General features: G+C 42.1%; 1 protein-coding gene across 8 annotated transcripts in view; it reads right to left on the bottom strand.

Moving 5' to 3' along the window:
- The window catches only part of ATRNL1 (attractin like 1), a 647203-nt gene that overhangs the window by 248394 nt on the left and 374079 nt on the right, over positions 1-24730 (bottom strand). For all 8 annotated transcript variants that reach the window (XR_012780436.1, XR_012780437.1, XM_075534999.1 and 5 more), the window contains one exon: positions 16598-16705. Coding sequence is in view for 6 of the 8 variants with exons in the window: in XM_075534999.1 (XP_075391114.1) it covers positions 16598-16705 (108 nt within the window). In the remaining 2 variants the exon portion in view is untranslated. The remainder of the gene's footprint in view (positions 1-16597; positions 16706-24730) is intronic.

Here is a 24730-nt window from a genome sequence, read left to right as displayed (position 1 = left end):
TCAAATTGACTATATCTTGAAAAAGGCGATGGAATAGCTCAATATCAGAAGATTATTAATAGCTCATGTAAATTCAGTTTGAAGCTGAAGATCAAAACTTATCACAAGAGCCAAACTATGACTTAGAGAATATCCCATCTGAATTCCAAGAACTGCTTTGCTGCACTGAACACTAATGACAGATTTGATGAGCTGTGGAATGACATCAATTTCATCATTCACATAGAAAGCAAAAGATCATTAAAAATACAGGAAAGAAAACAAAAAGATTGAAGTGGATTCAAAAGAGACTGATACTTACTCTTAATCATAGAGTAGCTTAGGCAAATAGGAGAAATGATGAAGTCAAAAAACCGAACAGAAAATTTAAGAGGGCAGTTCCAGAAGACTAAGTAAACCATTAAAATGAAATGTGCAAAGATCTAGAATTAGAAAACCCAAAAGAAAGAACATGCTCAGCAGATCTTAAACTAAGAGAACTAAAGAAAACATTCATGGCTTCAGCTGAAGTATTAAAGTATTCTATGGACAAAATATTGACTGAAGCAGGAAACATCAACATAAGATGGAAAGAATACACAGTCACTGTACAACAGGAACTAGTCTATATTCAATCATTTCAGGAGGTAGCATGAGTAAGATCCAATGGTACTGATGAAAGAAATTCAAGCCACACTGAAAACACTAGCCATAAACAGGGCTTTAGGAACTGATGGGCTACTGGTTGAAATGATTCAACAAGCTGACAAAGCACTGGAAGCACTTACTCATCTATGTATCATTAGCATCACATGCAAGTAAAATCTTGCTGAAGATCATCCAACAATGGTTGCAGCAGTACACTGATGGGGAGCTGCCAGGTTCCAGGCAGGATTCAGAAGAGGACATGAATGGAGGGAGATCACTGCTATTATCAATAGATTTGGCTCAAAGCAGAGAAAACCAGAATTATGTTTACTTGTATCTCTTTGACTATATAAAGGCAAAAGACTGTGTGGATCCTAACAAACTATGGATAGCCTTGAGGAGAATGGGAACTCCAGACATTTCACTGTGCTCCTGAGAAACTTGCACATGGATCAGAAGGCAGTTGTGTGAACAGAGTAAGGGAATGGTGCATGGTTTAAAATCAGCAAAGGTGCATCTCCGGATTATAGCCTCTCACCATGCTTGTTGTTCAATGTGTTTGTTGAGCAAATAATTAGAGAGCCTGGATTATAAGAGGCAGAAATTGGTACCAGGATTGGAGGAAGATATACTTCAAGCTGTAATATATAGATGATTTAGGCAACCTTGCTTGCTGAAAGTGGAGAGGATTTGAAGCACTTGCTGGTGGAGATCAAGGATTGTAGCCTTCAGTGTGGATGACAATTTGTCACAAAGAGGACCCAAATCCTTCCAACTGGAACAACAGGTAGCATCATGATAAATGGAGAAGATACTGAAATCGTCACGGATTTCATCTTGCTTGGATTCACAATCAATGCTCATGGAAGCAGCAGTCAAGAGATGAAATGACACATTGCATTAAGTAAATCTGCTGCACAAAACCCCTTCAAAGTGTTGAAAAGCATGGAGGTTACTTTGGGACTAAGGTGAACCTGATGCAAGCCATGGTATTTTCAGCTGCCTCATATATATATGTGAAAGTTGGACACTGATTAAGGAAGACCAAACAAGCACAGATGCATTTGAATTATGGTGCTGGTGAAGAATACTCAAAGTACCAGAGGAACAAACAAATCTGTCGTGGAAGATATACAGCCCAAAATGGCAAGGATGGAGAGTCTTCATTTCATGTACTTTGGACATACTGCTAGGCGAGACCAGTCCCTGGAGGAGGGTATTATGTTTGGTCAAATGGAGGGGCAGCGATAAAGAGGAAGGCCCAACCTGATGAACTGACACGGTGGCTCCAACAATGGGCTTACCATTGGGGGTGGGGACCAACTGGATGGTCCCGAACAACAACTGCGTGCACTGGGTAAGGGACTACGAAGAACAACAGCACTAAACACATTATTAGAGCAATTAACTGGAATATCTCATTAAACGATAAACCCAAATCTTGAAACTAAGGAAACAAACCCCATGAAGTGTGAGGCCATGGTCATTAAAAACAAACAAAAACTAGAACTGGAACCACCATATGATATGGCCCAGTAATTTCACCCCAACATTAATGACCCCCAAAGACGACAGCAGAGACTCCAATAGAGATTTGCGCACCACTGCTCATTGCAGAGCTACTGACAAAAGGGTAGAGCCAAGTAGAAAGACCACAGCGTATTAGGGAAAGGAAAGGGGCCAGTTGTTGTTATTAGGTGCCATCGAGTTGCTTGTGACCCGTAGTGACCCTATACACAATGGAAGCAAGCAATGCCCGGCCCTGTGTCATTCTTATACTTGTTCCTGTGCTTGAGCACCTGGGCAGTCACTGCGTCAATACATCTCCTCAAGGCCTTCCTCTTTTTGCTGCCTCTCTACTTTACCAAGCATCATGTCCCTATCCAAGGACTGGTCTCCATGGACAACATGGCCCAAGTACGTAAAACAAAGCCGTAAGGCTCTAAGGGACATTCTGGCTGTACTTCTTCCAAGACAGACCTGTTTGTTCATTGGCTAGTCCACGGTACTTTCAGTATTCTTCGCCATTCTTCAAATACATTGCTTCTTCTTAGGTTTTCCTTATTCAATAGGTGATGCTGGTGGGAGGGGAGGTATGGTAATTACATAATTTCATGCCAAATTGAAGATATAAAAATGTAGAGGTGGAGTCTATCCTGTCAAGCACGTCACAGCCTGATGAAATCTTCTTGTGGAAATGGCCTTCTCCTAAGGAGGTTCCTGGGGACCTTCCCCCCTCTCTCTGCCTTCACCTTCCTGTGACAAGCCCTGGAGATGCTTCCACCACCACTGGATCCACACAAATCTGCACCCTCCAGCCTGGGCCTCTGATCTCCCTGCTTTCTGCATCTTGCATGTGGCTGCGTGAGTCTGAAGAGGGATTTGGGGACTAGTATCTGACTTACGGACTAGTATCAGACTCATGAACTTAGCCGGGATGCTTGCTTTGTATATAATTACTTCTTGCTATAAAGCTGTCTTTTACACATATATGAGTGTCCCTGGATTTGTTTCTCTAGTCAACCCGGTCTAACACAGGAGGGGAGTCAGTGGTGATGTGAAAATCATGATTAAAGTAAAGGGTTACACAGCCAATTATTGCAATGGTTGACAATAACACGTACACCTGTAAAAAGTTCAATGGAAAAGGTTATGTGATAGATATAGTTGTAACAACAGCAGAATAAAATACATTTTTTACAGTACTGCTGAGATTGCAGGCAGTAAGGGAACGCTCCCAGGCTGAATCTGCTGAGGGAAAAATGTGCGCAAGCAAACATGAAAGAAGACTTGCCCTGCGGACAAAAGCTAACATAAGTCACTCGTGGGTAGGAGCTGCCTGCATTATACCAGGGACTCTGGAAGTAGCCTTTGAAAGAAAGCATTCTTTATTTCAGCCCCTGGGAAACCACAGATTAAGAGCAAGCAAACAAAGATCATCAACCAAAGGCAAAAGGAAATAAGCCACAATGAATAAAAGGGAATAAAAATAATCGATTTAGGCTTCCTAGATCCTCTGTTATTGGAATGATCAGATATAAAATATAACTAAGTTTGAAATAAAATATGAAGTAATAAAAATCAGGAGGCAAGGAGATATTTTGAAAAACTGCTAAGCACATTTGCACAAGAGTCAAAGAGAACTTTTAAAGGGGAACATGTGTGTATATGTGTGGGTGTGTGCAATTGTTGAAAATCATGCAATGAATAGGCTAGAAAGCAGATTATGTACAACGCAATAAAAGGTCATGAGTGGAAAGAGCCTCTGAAGAAATAAGCCAGGAAACACATGCAGAAAGGAGAAGATAGGAAATACAAAAGAGGTTAAAAGATGAACTTATGAGAAGACTTAAGAATGTCTAATCAGAGTTTTACAGTCTTGAAAACCCACAGGGTCAGTTCTGCCCTGTCCTATTGGGTCTACCTGAGTTGGAATCAACTCGGTGGCAGTGAGTGGGTGGGTGAGTGATTGAATCAGAGCGTTGGAAGAACAGAAAAAGTCAAAGAGGTAATGACTTAATTTCTAGAAGTAATCACAGACTAAACTTTCAGATATAGGAAACAACACAATATCAAGTTAATACAAATAAACGTATGTTAAGGTAGCACAAGGTAAAACCGAACCCCATTAGAGACAAGATGATTCTAAAATCAACTGGAAAGAAAAGCTAAATTAACTGCAAAGCATCACTACATATATAGACAAAAGATTTCTCAGCAGCCACAATGGACACAGAACAATTCTTCAGTAAACAAATTGTCTGAGTATGTTCTTCCACTACAAAATAACAAGACGCTTGATAAAGCCCATCTTAAATTTGTTTCTTAGATTGTAAACAACAGGGAATTCCCCAAAGGATTGAATATCATCAGGATTATTATCTTTTAGGGATATCTTAAAAGATGAATAACAGGAAAATAGAATCACTTCAGGAAGATGTGACGGCAAATAGGATCAATGATCAAAGGAAATAGTAGATACCAAAGTAAATGTCTATGCATACTGATCATATAAAACAACACTACCAATAATAAAGCTTAGATTCAGGGGTAAAATTGTACACAGACCTACAAAATGAGGATGGGAGTAAGTAAACAGATTTAAATTTATTTGAATCCTTACATTATTTGGGAAGAGGGAGGCATGCTCATTGAGTTCAGGTGCCATAGTGGGGCCTTGCATTGGGCTGCTCGCCATGCAGTGGGCAGTTTGAACGCACCAGCCGCTGGGAGGGGAGAAGACAACTTGCTCCCACACAGACTTACAGATTCAGAAACCCCATGAAGCAGTTCTACTCGGTCTGAAAAGATCACCATGAATCAGAAGTTGCCCCAATGGCAGTGAGTTTGTTTTTGAAGGGGGTAAAGATTTTCAGAGCAACTTTCCTGAATAAAGAAAGGTCTCCGGATAGGGCAAGATATGACAAAATAACAATGTATAAATTACCAAGGGCACATGAGGGAGGGGGGAGTGGGGAGGGAAGGGAAAAAGTACAGGACCTGATGCAAAGGGCTTAAGTGGAGAGTAAATTCTTTGAGAATGATTGGGGCAGGGAATGTGTGGATGTGCTTTATACAATTGATGTATGTATATGTATGGGTTGTGGTAAGAGTTGTATGAGCTCCTAATAAAATGTAAAAAAAGAAGAGAAAAAAAATAAAATGATTAGGGCAAAGAATGTACAGATGTGCTTTATACAATTGATGTATGTATATGTATGGATTGTGATAAGAGTTGTATAAGCCCCTAATAAAATGTTTTTAAAAAAAAAGAAAGAAAGGTCTGGCTTCAAAACTAATTACTGTCATTGCTGACAATAAATTGGACACTTGTGTTATAGTTACCTAATATGGTGTCAATTTAAGGATTTAGAGTTTAGGGGTGGAGTCTAGGCTGTCAATCTGGAGATAGCCAATGAGACTTCTGTGTGGGGCTGGCCTTCCTTGAGAATTCTGGGAAATCTGGTACATCCTCCTTGGAGGCGGGACACCTCTCTCTCCATGTTACTCCCTGGGAGACATTGCAGAAGACAAGCCACATGGACACAACCAGACCTCGGACTCCGGAGAAGCCACAGAGAGACCCCTGCCAGCACTGAGATGCTTACAATGCCACTGAACCCAAAGACTTTCTACCCACTGGCTTGTGATCGCCCTGCTTTTGGCTTCATTGCATGTGTTTCGTGAATCTGAAGAGGACTTTATAGATTGGTATCAGACATATGGGCTAATATCAGACTTATGGCCTTGGACTGGGCTGGGCTGGGGTGTTTTCTCCATGTTCAATTCCTCTTATATATAAACTTCTCCCTTAAATATATATGTGTGTTTATGAATTAGTTTCTCTAGTCTACCCAGACTAACACAACTTGTAAAAAATCGAACTGACAAAAGTTGTATGACAGATGGATTTGCAACCATGGTCTTTAAAAGAGGAGTGAGTACTCTGGAGGTTTATGGTCACGCTTTCCTGGAGCATCCCAGTGAGTCGGCCTATGAGTAGATGCTGCACTTTTCCTCTACCTCCGAGTTTGTGGTGTTGCTCCTGGGGTTTAACCGCTTGAAAATGCCACCCAGGACACAGCAACTGGCCTCCCTCTGCCTGGACCAAGAAAGGAAGTAGCTTGCGGCAAAAAAGGAGATGGATTGTATGAGGGATTACCCCCGTGAACAAAAGTCTGCTTTTCCAGGTGACCACAGGAACTGGATGATGATGCCCTGATGTCATTCTGGAACCTTTTGTTTGATAAAAGACTCTACAAAAGAACCCAGATTAAGAGGGTAAAATGACAGAGTAAAATTTCAAGTTCTCTGAGACTTCAGACTTTCCACAGAGGCTGAATGAACTCGTGGACATATTATCCTGTGATTATCTTTAAATCTTGAACCATAAACACCCCTTAAACTTTTCTTGAAAGCACACGAGTTTAGCTTAGCTAACAAAAGAGGTCTGCCTTGAGCATTATGCTCTTTAAAGAACTGTGCGTATGGGACCTAGCCACTTAAAAGATTAGCTAAAACCCTTGTGGCAGTGAGTTTCTGCTAACGTGGGAGGGAAAAGCCAGAAGAGAAGAGAATGGTTGCCCATAAAAAACACTAATAATAAAGGAGAAACAGTGGAATCGATGACACCTCATTGAACCTATGCAGGGAATCATCAGTGGATGCTTAGTGGATGCTTTGCTGTACATATTCTCAACCACAACAGTGAAGTTTGTTTTCTTTTTATTTCATGAAAAGCATTTCATTAATAATTTTTAAACTTTTAAAGAAGAAAATAATTTGAAGAATTAAAAGAAAGACCCTCAATTCAAAAGGCTGGTAAAGGAAAAATAACAAAAAATTCAGGATACATTTTAAAAAGCAAGAGTATAATCTCATAAGCTAACTTAGAAGTTAAGTAGTTGGAGTAATATAAATAAATTAGAGAAAATGTAAAAATTCTATCACAATATCCCTAAGGGAAATGCCTGACAAGGGATAATTTCAAACATTAAATAAATTAGATTTATAAATAAAAAGACAAGGAATATTCCAAGAGGAAGATGAAAAAGAATGAGATGAATGGGCGAATGCATGATTTCTCAAGGTTGTATACTCCATTATTTCTTTTGTAAACAGATGACTATCAACAAATGCCATTACATTATTGACTTATAGATCAATGGGGGGGGAATAAAACCTCACAACTGGACCAACAGACATCCTGATCCATGGAGAAGTGGTTGAACTTGTCAAGGATTCCTGTTACTTGGATTTGTAATCGAAGATCGTGGAAGTGGCAGTCAAGAAATCAAATGGCATTCTGCACAGGGCAAACGTACTACTGCACAAGACCTCTTTACAATGCTTGAGAATAAAGATTCCATTTGGAGGACTACGGTACACCTGATCAAATCCAGGGTGTTTTCAGCCGTGTCATGTGCATCTGAAAGCTGGACAAAGAATAAGTAAGACTAGAGAAACATTGGTGCGTGTGAATTCTGGTATGGGTGAGGATATTGAACGTACCACGGCCTCCTAGAAAAACAAACAAATCTGTTTTGGAAGAACTATAGCCAAAATGCTCCTGAGAAGAAAGGGTGGAGAGGGTTTGCTTCACATAATTTGGACACATTATCAGGGAAGTGCAGCCTCCACAAATGGGCATCGCGCTCGGTAAAGTAGAGGGTAGATGAAAAGGAGTTAGACTCTCAGCCAGATGAGCTGACACGATGGCTGCAACAATGAGATTAAGCATAGCATAGCAACAGCTATGAGGATGGCCCAAGGTCAGGAAGTGTTTCATTCGGTGGTCCTTGAGTCAAGGCAATTTGAGGGTACCTGCGGGAAACTAACAAGTGGAGGGCAGTTTGTGAATATGACCAAGACTACATTCCCTAACTTATAACAGAGGGAATCTGGAAAGCTAATATTCCATGGTAGGAAAGCCACCACTTTGGTAAGTACATGATCCTGCTTTAAATATCACTCCCACAGATTCTCCCCCAACAGCTGTGCTGCCTTAAAGTGAGCACATGGTTGATGCTATCTCCCTATAGACACTGGCATTCTTTGATCCACTCCTCCTGCCATGGTGCCCATACCCCCTCATTCCTTCCTCCAGTGTAGGTATTCGGTCTCCTCACCTGTGTACTCCGGGACTTTACTGTGATTACCACCCACCTTGTGACTTATGTAACTACTGAATATGCATGTTTTGTGGCTACCTATAAATATCCCTAGATAGTAAAGATGCTCTCTCCTGCTCGCTCTTCTCCCACCTCCGCGTGGAGCAGGATCACCAAGAGGGTCTGAGGTGAGCATGCTACCATAAAAATGTGTTCGACTCCTTTATTTTATTTTCTGTCCTATCCTCTATGACTTTACTATAACCTTTATATATTATAGCCCTACAATTGTGCCTATGGACCCTTCAGTTGGTTTCCTCTGACAGTGCCTAATAATAACAACAATATGGGAAAATACTGAAAGATGCAGTTAAGCTTCACAATATGATGGAAGTTATTCAGAGAGTTATTTTATCAAAAAGAATTGGTCCATGATTATTAATTTCAAGAGGAAGCATATGATCAAGAATTCATGGTATAGAAGGAAGACGTCCAATCTATACTAATAGAACCATGTAAAAACAAAGCTCCAGGAATTGATGTAATGCCAATTGAATTTATTTTTCTTTTTAAAACAAACCGAGGCAGCTCTGGACACGCTTGTGTATACCAAGAAATGTGGAAACAGCTTTCTGGTCAACCAACTGGAAGCAATCTATACTGATGTCCAAACCCAAAGGAGAATTGGGTGATCAAAGGATAATTATACCACAGTATCATGCACCTGAACTTGATGAATACAACGGCTGTAATGAAGGGCTTATATATTAGAACAACCATGAGGATGGCTCAGGAGCAGATAGTCTTTCTGTTGCACATAGGGTCACGTGAGTCAGAAATGATCGATCGACGGTGGCATTTCACAACAACATATTATAAAATCATTACAGTGGCATTTTTTAATTAAACAGAAGTGAAAGCTATTCTTATAATATTGGGTCAAAACAACAGTGTGCAAAAATCACACATACCATGTGTTCTCAACTTGGAAGAATTATGTATACGCCGGAAGCAAAAGTGACTGGAAGGAGATTACAAAAATTCTTGCAGTGGCTATTTATGGGTGGTGGGACCTGGGGGATTTTTGGTTTGGTGATTTGTGCATTAATTATTCCTCTAATGAGGATGTATTGTTGATATCTTTGGAGTAATGGCCTGATTATATTGATGGTGAATGTTAGCACAGTAATTAAACTTGAATAAAATGAACAGCAAATCATAATAAAATAAACTATCAAATATCACAAGATGGCTATAATTCTCTGAGAAGCAAGAAACTCGGGGAAAAAAAGTAAATAAGCTTCTTAGGCCAGTCTGTGAAATGCTGGTCCATGCAGATAGCAAGCCAGGCGGGACACGCTGGCGGGGCCATGGCTGTGCCCAGTAGTAAGGCGGGGCGGGGCTCCTGCTGTTCTTGGAGGGAAGCCAGCCGTGCTCTTAACCCCAGAGCTGCTTCATTGTGTCTGGCTGAGGCCTGAATAATGTGTCTGCCACCTTGGGAGAAAGGCTTCTTACATAATGTACTAGGCTAAGCAGTCCCAATAAACCAGCGGACAGATTTCCATGCAATCTCAAAATTAGCACCATTCGGCGTGCGGAATAGAAAGCAGCATTCTAACTGCAATGCTTTCTCTATTCTAGGGGTTTGAATTCATGCTATGTCTCCTGTGCCCCAGCCTCTTTGAACGGGGAGAGCTGGACGCATAATTCCACACGTATACTCTTCTTTACAGGAGAGGGAAAATTGAGATGGCAGATAAGTGCAATGATCTTCATGCAGGGCAATATATATATATAGATATACATATATATATATGAAATCTATAGTTGGTAGAAATGAATCATGTTGTAGATACTGTCTTTAAGATTACTAATTACCTCAGTGGGCCCTAACAGTCAAATAGACCCATTTTAAACTATTTGGTTTCTAGAGCAAGTTTCCAAGCCCTGATGATACTTTATTAGCATAGAGAAACTATAAAAATTCTTTTTAATGCAAAACTTCTAATATAAAAATAACAGAAAAGCTCATGTGCTGCCTTTATTGCACGTTAGTAAATCACCTGGGTTCCTTTATAGCAATTTACATTACGAATGGCAAGTACTGGAATTCGCCAGCATACTAAAACAGCTTTAGGTAAATCCATTTTGACTAACAGTGGCTTAAACTCAATTGAAGGCATTTCAATCGTCCCCACAACCTAGGAAGAAGATGTTTAAACTCTTATGCTTGTCATAGAAATCCTCTTCCTTATTGTCTGGAAAGCTCTGCCCAGTGCATGCTTGCTGTACACCTAAATACTAACCCTGTGGTAGACACCCAGAGATCGTTTACAAATACTGAGGTGCGGATAAATTGTGGAGGGTCAAAAGGTAACAGGGCTATATGGAAATAGGCATGGGAGTTTACCCCGCCCCCCCCCCAAAAAAAAAACCAGAAATGATGATTGGGTTGGTTCCTTTTGAGGAATTGGCAAGATTTCTGATACTCAGCCTATGCCGAGGTGCTGTCATAGGCTGAATGCAGGGGTGGGGCAGTGGGGAGGTGGGAAGGAACCTGTATTTAATATCTTCAATTTGCCATCTTTTATTTTCTCTGATTCCCCAAAAAGGAACTTATACCATTATAGAAAGGGCAATAGAGATATGCAAAAACAATAACTCATCTATACCATGTGCTGAGGTACAACTATTAATAACAATTTACTAGACCTCATCCCATCTTCTGGAGAAAGACAAGGCTTTCTCCTCCCATCAAGAGTTCCTGTCTTGGAAAGCCACAGATGCAGTTCTACCTTGTTCTGTAGGCTACTATGAGTTTGGCTAGATGACAGTAAGTTTGGTTTAGATTTATTTTTTTAGGGACCTTTCTCAGTTTTTATCAAAAAGTAGATCACACTCACCCTCATGAAGCGATCACAGAGGATATGGGTGCTACAGCAAAGTGTGGTGAAGAAACCAGATGGTGCTCAGCTATCAGAAAGCTGTCGGAGGTCTCAAGGTATGAACTAAGTCCACATGCAAGAAGCACACTAGTCTGTGTGATCAATGACTGAAATAATAAAATCCAAAGGAGGAAATGGTATCATAGCTTAAGGTCTGAACACCCTGCTTGCAGAAGGCTCTGGATGACAGTGGAAACCCACAATCCACTTACAGGGTGCCCCACTGAATGTTGACCAGAGTCAAGGATGTGCACAGCTTTTCTATCACACAAAGAGCATTGGAAAGGGGATCGTGGCCAATGCAGTTAAATTACAGTGTGACACATCAACACACAACCTTCCGTTTGGCCCATTTTTAAGTTGTTTCAGTTTTTAATATTTTCTGCCTTCTCTGCAATTGAGCTTTTTCTTCTTTGCTTTGTCATTGTTGTTGGTTTGTTTCTTATTTGTGTCCTGTATGACTGTCTGCATATGGAACCCAGGATATGTAAATCTACAGAGGCAGTAATTGGATTAATGATTATCTAGGGGCATGGCAGGGAGGTGCGGAGGTCGCAATGGGAGCTAACAACAAGTCTGAGAAAGTAGAAACTGTTCTGAGATTGTGGGGACGATTGCGTGCCTCTCCTTAGCATGCCTGAATGATTAAATTGAATGATATGTGGAAGCTATCCCAATAAATGTAGGAAAAGAGACAGATTGCAATGTGATCCATCATTTTGAAAAGAGATAGATTGCAATGTGTTAACTTATAATACATTATTTCAAAAATCCTTCATTGTTGGTCCAGTTAAAATGATTTCTAACCTCTAGTGTTACAACTAGCAGGGTAAGAGTGATGGGCTAAACGATAATTAGAAATAAGATCCGAAAGAAGCATAATATCCCAGCAAACATTGCCATCGACATCTAAGCCGTCATAAAAGTTAATAAAAACTCACAGCTCTCTCCGTTCTTCTCTGCCCTCCTCCTAATAAAGCAAAGACTGGAGGGGTGGCACACATATTCATCAGCATCGTTACTGTCCATCTAAATAGCTATAAATCAACTTGCTTGTGGCCCAAGTATGATCTACTTCGAATGTGACACCCGGCCTACACACTCGGCACGTCCTAATCACGAACACGGCCCGTAGGCCCTTTTTACCTCTGTTTTTCTTGGTTTCTATCAGTTACTTACAGCAATCACACTCTCCCTGTGTGGTAGTGAGAGAAAAGTGGACTATTGTACATCTCAGTGACCTACCGATAAGCAGAGTACCCAATGTTTTGGAGCTATTACAGTATCAGAGGAAGACCATTATTTTTCATCTTTCCTCGCATCCAACAAGGAGACCCATTGATGCTGAGTTGATTCTGACACCCAGAGAGCTGACAGGACAGAAAGGAACAGCCCTGTAGTGTGTCTGAGGCCGTAATCTTTACAGAGGCAGATGGTACATCTTCCTCCTGTGGAGTGACTGGTGGGTTCGAACTGCCAACCAAGTGCTAAACTGTCGGTCTGTCACCAGGGCTCCTTGCACACACGAGATCACTGGAAAGACTGAAAATGAACCCACTGGACGGACTCATCGGGTCATTAGACAGACACTCCACAATCTAACTGCTTCTCCTTGCCTCCCCTTGTATCTCCCAGATTGTGCCGCCATGATCGACTGCCTGGGTCACTGCCTTCGACTCCCAGCGCGTCTTCCTGCTTCCAGACGTTTTCTAGGAACAGAAACCGCTTAGCTGACTTCTATACCCCTCACACTAACCGAGGTCAGGGGACCTGCTTGAGTCCTTAATGCTGGAACCTGTCTTTCTGTGCTTTCTCAGGTGCAGGGAACAGCGCCAACCAGGGGTTGGAGGGATTTAAGCCTCTCGGATGAAGCCCCATCTGTCCACAGTAGTTGAGCCCTGGTGGTGTCGTGGTTTTGTGCCGAGCTGCTGCACGGCCGCCAGATCAAATCCACCACGGACTCTGCTGGAGAGAGGCTGGGCTTTCTCCTCCTGTAAGGCGGTGCAGCTGCAGACACCCACGGGGCGTCGAGGGGTCAGCACTGACTCTCCTAGTGAGCGTGTGGCCCCTGTGCGCAGTCTCATCATATGTCACCATTTCCTTTCTCTGCCGCCACTCCCCTCCCAGTGCAAACGGATAACAGATTCTCCTCGTCTTGGGGTCTGCTCTGGAGCGAAACCAACGGAAGACATCCTGGTTCAAACTACTCTCAAGTCAGGGGCAAGAGGATGCTTTTAGAGTAAAGTCAGACCACATCAGTCTTCTCTCTGAACCGTGCAGCGGACTCTCTTCACCTAAAATTCAATGTCAAGATTCTTACAGGGTCTAGAACGTGCCTTCCACTCAACCCCATGCCTCCTCCCAACCCCACTCTACACACACACACACACACACACACACACACACACACACACACACACACACACTTTCTGGGCTTCCAAGTGTTTAACTCTTTACGGCAGCAGACAGCCTCATTATGCTCCTGAGGAGCAAGCAGATGGGATTGAACAGTTGACCTCATGCTTTGTATCCTAATGCCTCAACCCTCAGTGTCACTAGGGCTCCTTACAGATGCATCAGAAGCGATTCATCTCATTCTGCACCTTAAATCCCCCACCCTCTGGACTATACCGATGTGAAACGCAGAGGAACATGTACGAGTCTAATTTCATTGAAAAGAAATTCACTCCTTATGAATACTCGACACATATTTATTTATACAACAGAAATAGTCAGCTAAACTATGGTATGGCATTACATTTAAACAATGAATTTTAAGTAAAACCTAGCAGAAGAACCCTAAAATTACTGAGTTTCAGATTTAAATAAAACTCTTAATGCAATTTCAGAATATGCCTGGTTCCAGAATTTGCTATGTAAGCAAATCAATAGGCCACATTGTGTATAAAGAAGGAGCAATTTGGAGCTGTTTTCAGGGAAATATAGCAAAAGGGAAAAACCACCCTTGCAGACACATGTATGCAGAGATGTGTTTGCGTGCGCAGTACATTAGATAGATAACTTCTAATTAGCACTGATTACTACAAAATTCTTAGCAAAAGAGGCAAATAAAACATGTACATATGATTTTATAACTTTTTCTTCTATATTTATTATTTTTAAAGGATGTACAATGAATAATAGTTTATAGCTGAGCTTTACTTCTGATGTTTAATTTTAACAATAGCCCACCAATAAAAGCTCTAGAGATCTAATGATTCAATTGATTATTTTTCTAAAGTTGTATATTTACTTGAGATCACTGGACTTATAAGCATAAGAATTTCTAATATCATAAATTATGAGTACTTACTGAGATTAAAATAATCAGTTACTGAGTTTGGAATTTTACACATCAAGCCCTAAAATATCTCAGCTAAACAAAGCAATCACTTACTAAAACATAACATATTGTCCTTTTGATAGATAGATTCGACATGAAACCCCTACATAAAAATTGAAAGCTGACCCTAAAATTGAAATGGAAAACCAAGGGACCCAGAAGAGCCAAACAATCTTTAAAAAGAAACACAAAGGTGGTTGATTCACACTTTCCAATTCCAAAACCCACGACAAAGCTACAGCCTTCAAACAGTGAGGTACTGGACTAAGGAAAAGATTGGCTGACCAACGGAACAGAGTCAAGAGTTTAGAAATAAACCTTCACATTTACCGTCAACTAAACACAATCAAGGGGCCGCTATCAAACTCTGATAAGACAAATGCATATTAATTATATGGGTTCTTTTATGTGTGTGAGTTTTCTAGTTCTGTGATTATTTCTGTTCTCGGCAGGCCTATGTATATATTGTTTAGCAGTATTTGGGAATGTTTTCATCGGCTGGTGTGATGGTCAATGACAGGTGCCAACTTGGCTGTGCTTTGATTTTCAGTGGCTTGGCAAGCACTGTGGTCACATGACATTTTGTGCCCTGACACGAGCAGTCAACCAGCTGAATGGGGGAGACAGACCTAGATGCTCTGCCAAAGCTGTTTCTTGATCCGGCATGCTTCTCCAGAGTCAGCAGAAGCCTTCAGCCTGACACCTGACCTGCAGGCTTGGGGTTCATCAGCCCTGCAAGCCTTCATCCTACTCTGACCCATGGCTTTGAGACTTTAGCCCCCACAATTATGTGAGTCATTCGCTTGCAGTAAATCTCTTTGTATATATTTACATATTTGCTTCACCGGTTTCGCTCCTCTAAAGAACACAGAAGATCGATGGGAGGAAAACAAAATTGAATTCAAACAGTCCGGGTGCAGGCTGTTTGTTAAAGGTTTCATAACAGCGACTTGAAACTGGGGACCAAAATGAAATGAAAGCATTTTGTTTGGGCTTTTATTTAATCATTCTGTCTCTCTTCTAAGTCCTAATAAGTGAGCTTCCGAGGCAAGCTGTGACCTAAGTATTAAAAAATCAAATTCACAAAGTTTAAAAAATATATATCAGAGGGAAACCAGTCTCCAAAATCTTGCTCTTTATATGGTTATTCATGAGGTCTGATTTGGTTTTATTTTTTTCAGAATCACCCAAAATGCAAAGGGCACAATCAATTACATTTGTACGTATGATTTGGAGATGACCGAGGTAAATCTGTGTACTTCTCCCGGCTCTCCTTAAAGAAAAGCAGAGTAGAAAGTAGCAATACGAAACGGAATGCAATGGGGGCATTTTTAGTTTGTTTGTTTTTGTTTAAAGAGAATACAATAATTCAATTATATAAAGTTGCTTAACCTTCCTTCTCAAAAATAAATAAAAAGAAGCACACAGTTAAATTACTCTGCATCAGGAAAGCTTTGATTAGTCATTAATCACAACCCGTGAATTTTTCCTGTTTGGGAGTTAGTAGTCTCAGCAACCATTTCAGGCATCGGTCCAGGATTCCAGGACCACAGGAACTTGTGCCTGGTCGCTGGTTCCACTGCATTCTCTTTCTGCATTTGACATAAAACAATGCAGCACCACAGCCATTTATCACAAATGAAAATACCACCATAGGGAAACCGTGCAATTAAAATGCAACCGATCCCCACCCATCTTTTAAAGTATGCTTCGTTAATAAATATAAATGTGAATTGTTAACGAGAGGGCACTGAGGGCTAACCTGAGGAGCTTTGCGTCTTGCTTTCCGCCTATATCTTAAATCCCTCCATCTCCTCTCTGTCAGGGAAAGGCTGCCTGCCAGGTGAGCATTCTGTCACTCTCGCCTAGGCTAATAGATCCTCCAGTGGCATTTGCTACAGCTCATGTCATACTATTAAAACGAAGTGCCTTGAAAATGGCATCACAATGTAGCTGCGTCTTGTCAGCTCCAGACAATCAGCCCGCGTTTGGCTTCAGAGGCCGATGCAGATGCGAGAGCGCGATATAAATATGCAAACCACCAAGCCCCCTTTCAACACTGGTCTTCCTACCTCTAATGGGCCGCGCAGAAAGTCTGTCTGCTCAGCTCCTACGTCCAGGGCGACGTCAACAGAAGCGAAGGGACGGCTGGCCATCTGCTGTCGTTCTCGAAGCAGTTGCTGGAGGGGGTTAAAAAATGATGTGTTTGAGACTCGGCTGGAAATAAAGCATTAAATTCAACAACACCCAGTTTCATTTGAAAACAAAGGGCACCCAGAACTTAGAAGCCATTCTTACTTATCTAGATCATTAAAGACGGAAACCGTGTTCTCTCCACGGCTTTACAGGGACGGGGTCCACGTAGGACCTTTCCCCTGACTTCCACCTCTCAGGGCTGATGAAACGCGTTCACAGACGCAGGGTGACCCTCGGGTGAGACGTGTTGCTTCAGCACAAAGTGCTGTTTGAACGGTGGCTACGTTATGTTTTCCCACTCGCAATAAGCCAAGCTTTTGTCAGGGTGTTTTCTTCCAGCTGCAAGCAAATGACAGTGAGGAGGTTGAAGGAAAGGTCGGGGGGAAAGCGGTCGAGTCGAATTAATAGAGATTCGAGGGACGTGGACCTGCCGACACTAACTTTTGTAAGCTGTCTAGGATCCCTGTCTACTGCCAGGGACCCAGTGGGAATGGCTATTCTGTGGAGTTTCTAACGGGAGGCAATGCCTTGGCGTTCATGCTTTCAAAACGAGGAGTGACTGGTAGGGTGTCGGAATGTTGTGCCAGGGCTTGCCAGACACCCCAAGACCTGTGCATCCTTGTGCCCACTCTGGGCTTGCCCAAGCGGAAACCAATAAGCCAGCAAGTCCCAACCAACAGCTAAACTGTGGCAATTTATATTCCTGCCTCTCCTTGAAATGAAAATATTCATTAAGTCAAGAGGAGAAAAAAGAATGGATGACTAGCATGAGATATTACAAATCATGCTGTCCAGCTAGTGAAATTCCTATCAAATATTAAAGGTGGATGAGTAGTGCAATTAAGCACTCTTTCGAAGGAGAAGAAAATCCTATCGAGGAAAGGCAAGATCCTTGAACACAATGAATGGCTTCCTGACTCACAACGAGCGTTCTAGATTCGCTGGTGTCCACAGAAAACATTAACAACGCTGTCCATCAGGATGCATGCGGCGGCGCTGTGACGTATCATTCATAAAATTCCCTTGTACATCATGAACGAGCACAAGCCAACACCTGATGGCAGCTTATTACTTAGCAGACTTGATTTAACATGTGTGACACAGCCGTGACAGTGCTCATGAAATGACGGTCTAAGGAATAACTTAGCACCTCGCCTTTTTAAAAATTATTATTATTAAACAGAGAACATCGAGTGACAAAATGGGAATAGAGATGATGACAACTGCTACTGAGTGACAGCTTGAAGTCTTACATGACACTTTCTGAGGAAGTGCTGAAGGCATAGTTTTAAAAAGCATGCTCAGTGTAACAAGTGGGGGTGGTCTAAACCCCAGCACGGTTCCCTTTAACACAAACCCAGAGTTATGTCGCCAAAACACACCTGCTGGCAAACAGAAGGTGGATTGCTTTTCTCCCAGGAGGAGTGAGCTACTGGCCTGGAGAAGGCGTGTAAGCGAAAGGCAAACATGTTACTCCAAATGCCAAGAGATACCAAGTTTTAAATGACACCAGGCTCGTTGTCTATGATGAAAAGAAACACACTAACACACACATATACACACGGACATAATTCAAACACACTTCTCTCACTATAATAAAAAAATTACCATCAGGAATTTATAAATTCTAAGCATGAGTGTATGATTATATGCATATATGTACAGGCATATATCTATAAGTATGTGCACGCATGGATATATGTGTGAAGGCATGGGTATTTATAAAGGACACTAAAACCCAAACCAAACTCAGTGGCCCAGAGAAGAGAGCTACGTATAATGCTCAGACATAATCAGATACCTTGTGGGATTGGCTTTCTGGGTCTGGAGGTTTAGGACCACCCATGGGACAGCTCAGTCAATTAGCACACAGAGTTCACAGAGTCCATGTTCTGAACCATGTCTGGAGCGTTAGAAGCTGGTGAGCAGTCATTTAAGATAAAGCAATTGGTTGCTACTCGTCAGGAGCCAAAGAGAAAAAAAGAAACCAAGTCTCAGGGGAAGGAACTAGTTAGAAAGCTAATAGCCGATACAAGCCGTGGTCTCATTTACTCTGAGACCAGAAGAACTAGATGGTGCCCAGACACCACAATAGATCATTCCAGGCCGGGACACAACAGGTCCCAGATGGACATAATGGGTGGGGGGCGGGGTGGAAATGCAGAGCAAAACTCAAAATCTGAAAACATCCAGGTTTAATGGGCCGTTTGAGACTAGAGGATGCCCTGAAACTGTAGCTCTGAGCTACTCTCTGCACCTTGAACTGAAGCGATCTTTCAGGTCACCTTTTAGTGAGACAGCAAAGGAAGCCAACCCATACGATAAAGGATATTATTCCCTAGTAAGATGTTCTATTCCAAACAAAACAAACTAAGAAACAAACATTTTAAAGCCAGTGTCTACATAAGAACAAAAGTTCAACCCTTAACTCTGATGCAACTGTGAGAAGATAATGGGGCAGGGACACTTGACCACATGGAATGGATGGACAGAACGCCATGAAAGGGCATGTTGACGCCTTGTGAGAAATGGAACTAATGTCGCCGAGCCATTTGTATAGAAAATGTTCAAAGGGGCCCTAACTTCTTATGTAAACATTCGCCCAACTACCTGATCAAATATTATTCAAAGAATAAAACACGAATGCTAGTGTCTCCCTTTCTATTTGTTTTCTTCAACGTATCAATGATACCTCCCATGACGCCACGGTTCCCACAAAGTGACCTGCTTTACGCCTTGACTGCTCCTCTCACTTAAAGGGAAACTCTTGGTAAAACATAGCGAAAGGACCCGCAATACCACAAAGCTCAGAAATTCTTTGCCGGTGGCGGTTTTGTGAATCCATGTTGCTGCTGTTGCTAGGGCTCAAGGAGTCAGTCTTTTCAGTCGAGTGGCCAACTGGGTGCCAAACTGGGGACGAACTGTAAGGTCAGCAGTCGGACTCCACCAGCTGTGACACGGGAACGATGAGGCTGTCTGCGCCCGTGCAGACTGGCGGCCTCACAGACCAAGCGAGCAGTAATCCTCTGTCCCGCGGGGTCACTATGGGTTAGAATGGACTTGCTGGCAGTGGATTTGGCTTTGTTTTCCAGTGGCCACGTGTGACAAGGGAGAACTGCCCCATGGGCTTTCCAGGCTGCCCTCTCTGGGAGATTGATCTCCAGGTCTGTCCCCTGTGAGTCTATTGGGTGGTTGCTAGCTGTTGGTGTGTAAACAAATTCTGTAGAAGCTGCTTTAAGCAAAATGTTTCTCACCTGTCACGTGGAGCGAGCCCTAGTCTCTACCTCCGAGAACTTGCGCTCAGTCCTTCCGAAGCCACTTACTAGCAAATGGGTTGTGACAAAAATAGACTTCCCTACGACCAATTTCGCCCCCTCACATTGATAAAGTGGGAATAATAACAATCATCATCTCCATGAATCATAAGATCGGGACTAGAGTGAGCCTGAGCAGACCTGCGGCACAGACACTGCCAACCCGGGAGTATTCCGTCGTTGCTGTGAACTGGCACGATGATGATGTGGAGTTTCCAGCGCTCGATTTGCCTTTGAAGAAAGCCCCCGCATTACCACAGGCCCATTTTCTTCAGCTCGAGTGACACATTTTGCTCTGCTATTCTCTCTTTCAACAAATGTTGCAGGTTTATGAGACAGTTGGAAAATGTCAGGATTGTGGTAAAATGAATTCGATTTGGAACTTTCTTTGTGCCATGTGTAATACGAGAAAGATAAAAAAAAGAAAACCAGGCACAAAACCTGTTAGGAGAAAATATACAATAGACATTCTGAAAATTAATTTACTTTCTATGATTGTGTTTTTAGATATAAAATGAGATTTAACATTATGGACACACATAAGAAGCCATATAACAGATGTATCTCTTTTATAACTAATCTGCTATAGCCAATTATTCAGCAGGAAGATAGAGCCAAGAGAACAAATTGATCATAATAACAATAGATGATAACCATGCTGCTATAAACACTGTTGTGAAGAAAATTAAAAAATTAAAGAGATGCTCTGGGTGTCATGTTCATTATCCAGAATAGCAGTTTTATTAGTCAAAATCTCTTATAAGCCAACTATGGAATTTTAAAATATATTTTAAAAATCTATGCTAAAGTAGGACAGCAACCAGGTAGAGTAATATTGCATCTAATATACATACAAACAAACACACAGACCATTTCTCCCACTCAATTTTATTATTCTAATACTGCGGCATAGTGGGTGATGCATTTGGCTGTTAACCACAAAGTCAGCCGTTCAAATCTACCATTGACCTCAATCTCCTTGGAGGAGAAAGATGAGGCTTTCATCTCCCAAAAAGATTTACAGCCTGAGAACCTTATACAGGTACTTCTATACTATCATATGGAGTCACCGGGAGTCTGAGTCAAGTAGGTGTTGATAGTGAGTTGAATTAATACTATCATTCGCCTAAAATGATATTGGCCACTTTCTCTACCCAATCCAAAGACATACAACTCTGTAATCAATTTTGTAGTAATAATCCTTTAAAGCCCACCTGCGTACAAAACGAAATGATAAACAACCCTGTGCCTGGTTGCCTTCCTATCTCTGATCTACCGTTTGTTTCCTTTGGGCTGCATCCATTCTTCTCCCCAGGGGAAATGTCCATCGGCTCCCGGCCTAGACGGAACTGCTTTCCCTGCCAGGAATTAGTACTGTGAAATTGTTTGGAAGGCAAACAATGTATTTGTTTTTATTCTCTACAGAATTTGTTACTTTTGTTACCATTGAATCAATTCAGGGTCCTAAATCCAATGACTAGTGTCCATGTAAAATATTCTTTATGAAGATGTGTTGTTGTTGTTGTTGTTGGGGCCCATTGAGTTGTTTCTGGCCCATAGTAATCTTATGCACAACAGAACGGGCCAGTCCTGTAGCATCCTCACAATTGTCCATATATTTGAGCCTGTGGTTTCATCCAGTGTGTCAATCCATCTCTTTGTGGGCCTTCCGCTTATATGCTGCACCCCTACTTTAGTCAGCATAATTCACCCCCCCCAAGGACTGTTTGCTCCTAATCACATGTCCAAAGTATGTAAGATGAAGTCTCACCATCTTTGCCTCTGAGGAGCATTCCAGCCATACAGGTTTGTTCTTTTAGAATGTATATTTTTAAATCTATGGTATTTTTAATATTCTTCTCCAGAACTAGCATTCAAATGCATCAATTCTTCTTCTGTCTTTATTCAACGTCCAACTTTCACATGCCTATGAGGCAACTGGAATGCCACGGCTTGAGTCAGGCACACCTCAGTCCTCAAAGCCACACCCTTGCTTTTCAATACTCTAAAGAGAGCGTGTGCAGCAGGTTTACCTAATGCAACTCATCTTTTGACATCTTGACTGCTGCTTTCATCAGCATTGATTGAGGAATCAAGCAAGACAAAATCCTTGACAATTTCAACCTTTTCTCCATTTATCATGATGCCACCTAATGGGCCAGTTGTGAGGATTTAGGTTTCTTTACATTGAGCTGCAAGCCACACTGAAGCCTGCAATCTTTGATCTTCATCAGCAAGTGCTTCAAGTCTTCCTCGCTTTCAGCAAACAAGGTGGTGTCATCTGCATATCGGAGGTTTCCAGAAAACCGCATTCTTCTTCACATAAACCAGCTGCTCTGATTATTGCTCGGAGCAGAGTTTGAATAAGTATCGTGAGAGGACGCCACCTTGTTGCACACCTTTCCTGATTTACAACCATGTGCTACATTCCCTTGTTCCATTTGAAGATCCACAGATATAAATCTCTCAAAAAGAGAGAAGTCCATGTGAGAATGATGGCAGATTAGTTATGTGTCCACAAGCCAGTGAAGGTCAAGTATTGCCTTGACCACCAGAGCCCAGAAGCAGGAGCTCCCCTCAAGAACAGCATCTCCCAGAACCTCTAGAGCAGCGTTTCTCAACCTGTGGGTCGCGACCCCTTTGGCGAGTCAAACAACCCTTTCACAGGGGTCGCCCAATTCCTAACAGTAGCAAAATGACAGTGATGAAGTAGCAACGAAAATAATTTTATGACTGGGGGGTCACCACACCATGAGGGAGTGTATGAAAGGGTCACGGCATGAGGAAGGCGGAGAACCAATGCTCTAGAAGGAACCAAGTCTGCCAACATCTGGGCGTCAGGTTTGGTCTGACTGTCGGAGGATCAGCGAAGCCACCAGCTTTGTGGTACACAGCACATGCATACTGTGCGGCGGTCTTGGGAAACTGAAACCGTGGATAAGTATCACAAAACATTGTTGAAAGTTACCTCAGGCGATTTTTACATCAACACTTTAAAGGTTTTTCAACCTTTCTCTGTTGGCTAGTTAGAGATGGCATCACCGAGAAGTGCTCAGCCAAAGATGATCTCACTTGAGGTTAAAAGGCATCATGAAAATTTAATCCATCTCGGAGAGCCTTGGAATCTCTGCCATTGCTTTGAATGACCTCTCCTTTCTATGGAGCAAGAGGAAATTCCAAACACCTTTGCGAGGAAGAGTTGTGCTTTGGTTTGTCTTTTTGTCCCCTATTTGTTGATATTAAAAACAAAGGCAAGAAATGAAAATAAAAAGCTTATTACCAATGTTCAAGATTACTCTGGACACTTAAATCATCACGAGTAGCATATAAGAAGCTTGCTCAATCAACATACACTTGTCTAAACAAACAGAAATACAAAAGCAAAAAAATGGAATAGAAAACAAAATAGGGGGGTACATATAGAGAGAGAGGCTAGAGGGAGGATGTGGTTTTCGGTGGGTGTGGTTGCAGGAGTCCTAAGAAATCACACTGAAGATTCTGTGGATGTTCCTGCAGCTTCAGATCTTGTGGGTGTTGAGTCCTTTGTGCTGAAGGTTCCAGGTGATGACCTCATAGGGCGCTGCAGTTAATTTTCTAATTATGTGCTTAATGCACCTGCTCTATCACCTAGCTTGTTGTGCAGTGTCTGCTCTATCACCTAGCTTGTTGTGCAGTGTCTGGGGCCCTCAAAACTTTTAAGTGGAATGATATGGAATTTAGAGCGAATTGCTTCCATTGCTATAAGACCAGAAGACAGAGATGGTGCCTAACATAGATGGTGACTGAACATTTGGATCAAAGATTCAATAGAACTCTAAATCCTCATCAAAAGGAGGAATATGCTGGAGAGTTTCTTTTTTTAAAATCATTTTATTAGGGGCTCATACAACTCTTACCACAATCCATACATACATCAATGGTGTAAAGCACATTTGTATATTCATTGCCTGCAGAACAGAGTCTCAAAGCAGAACAGACTTCCAAGTTTCTGGAGTCACTGAGGCTGGTTGCACCCCTCAAACGGCTGCCTGCGATACATGCCCCCTGAGGTCTCTTAAAACCAAACAATCGTCTAGCTCGACCAGTACAAAGTCCCGAACAGTATGTGCTTTTAAGATCACACACACACACACACACACACACACAGTCAAAGTGACAAGAGCCACTAGAAAGACTGAAGGTGAGAATCGTATACCAAAGGATGCAGCCATAGTCACCGAGTGTGGTCGTAGAAACAGGCTGAGTCAGAGTAAGTTTTGCTTTGTACCCTCTCAACAATAAATACAAGTAACAAACCAAAAGTAACTCACATTTAAGGTGAAACCTTCAAAAGTCAGGATAGTCTTGCTATCCCTCAAAGCTCAGTGGTTTCGCAGAGTCAAGTAGCACTGCCCCTGTGAGTCTCCCAGGCTGTAAAATTTTCTCCCACGAGGGGCTGGTGGTTTTGAACTACTGACCTATCCTGAGCAGCCCAGCTCGTGACTCAGGCCACTACCAGGGCTCCTTGCTTTAAGGCTAGGCAAAAGCAAAATTACATGCCGTTGTCCCGGGTCACCTTGAAGGCGCTGGTTCCAGGATCATTGCCCTTTTATAAAATGGCATGGTATTTGCATGTACCCTACACACGTGCTCTTCTATACTTCTAACTAATGCCCAGATTACATGTAATACCTAACACAAGGGAACACGGAGGCA

The sequence above is a fragment of the Tenrec ecaudatus genome, chromosome 16 (assembly GCF_050624435.1).
Source record: "Tenrec ecaudatus isolate mTenEca1 chromosome 16, mTenEca1.hap1, whole genome shotgun sequence".
NCBI lineage: Eukaryota > Metazoa > Chordata > Mammalia > Afrosoricida > Tenrecidae > Tenrec > Tenrec ecaudatus.
Note: the sequence above shows the minus strand (reverse complement) of the source record. Positions and strands in the feature narration are given on the sequence as shown.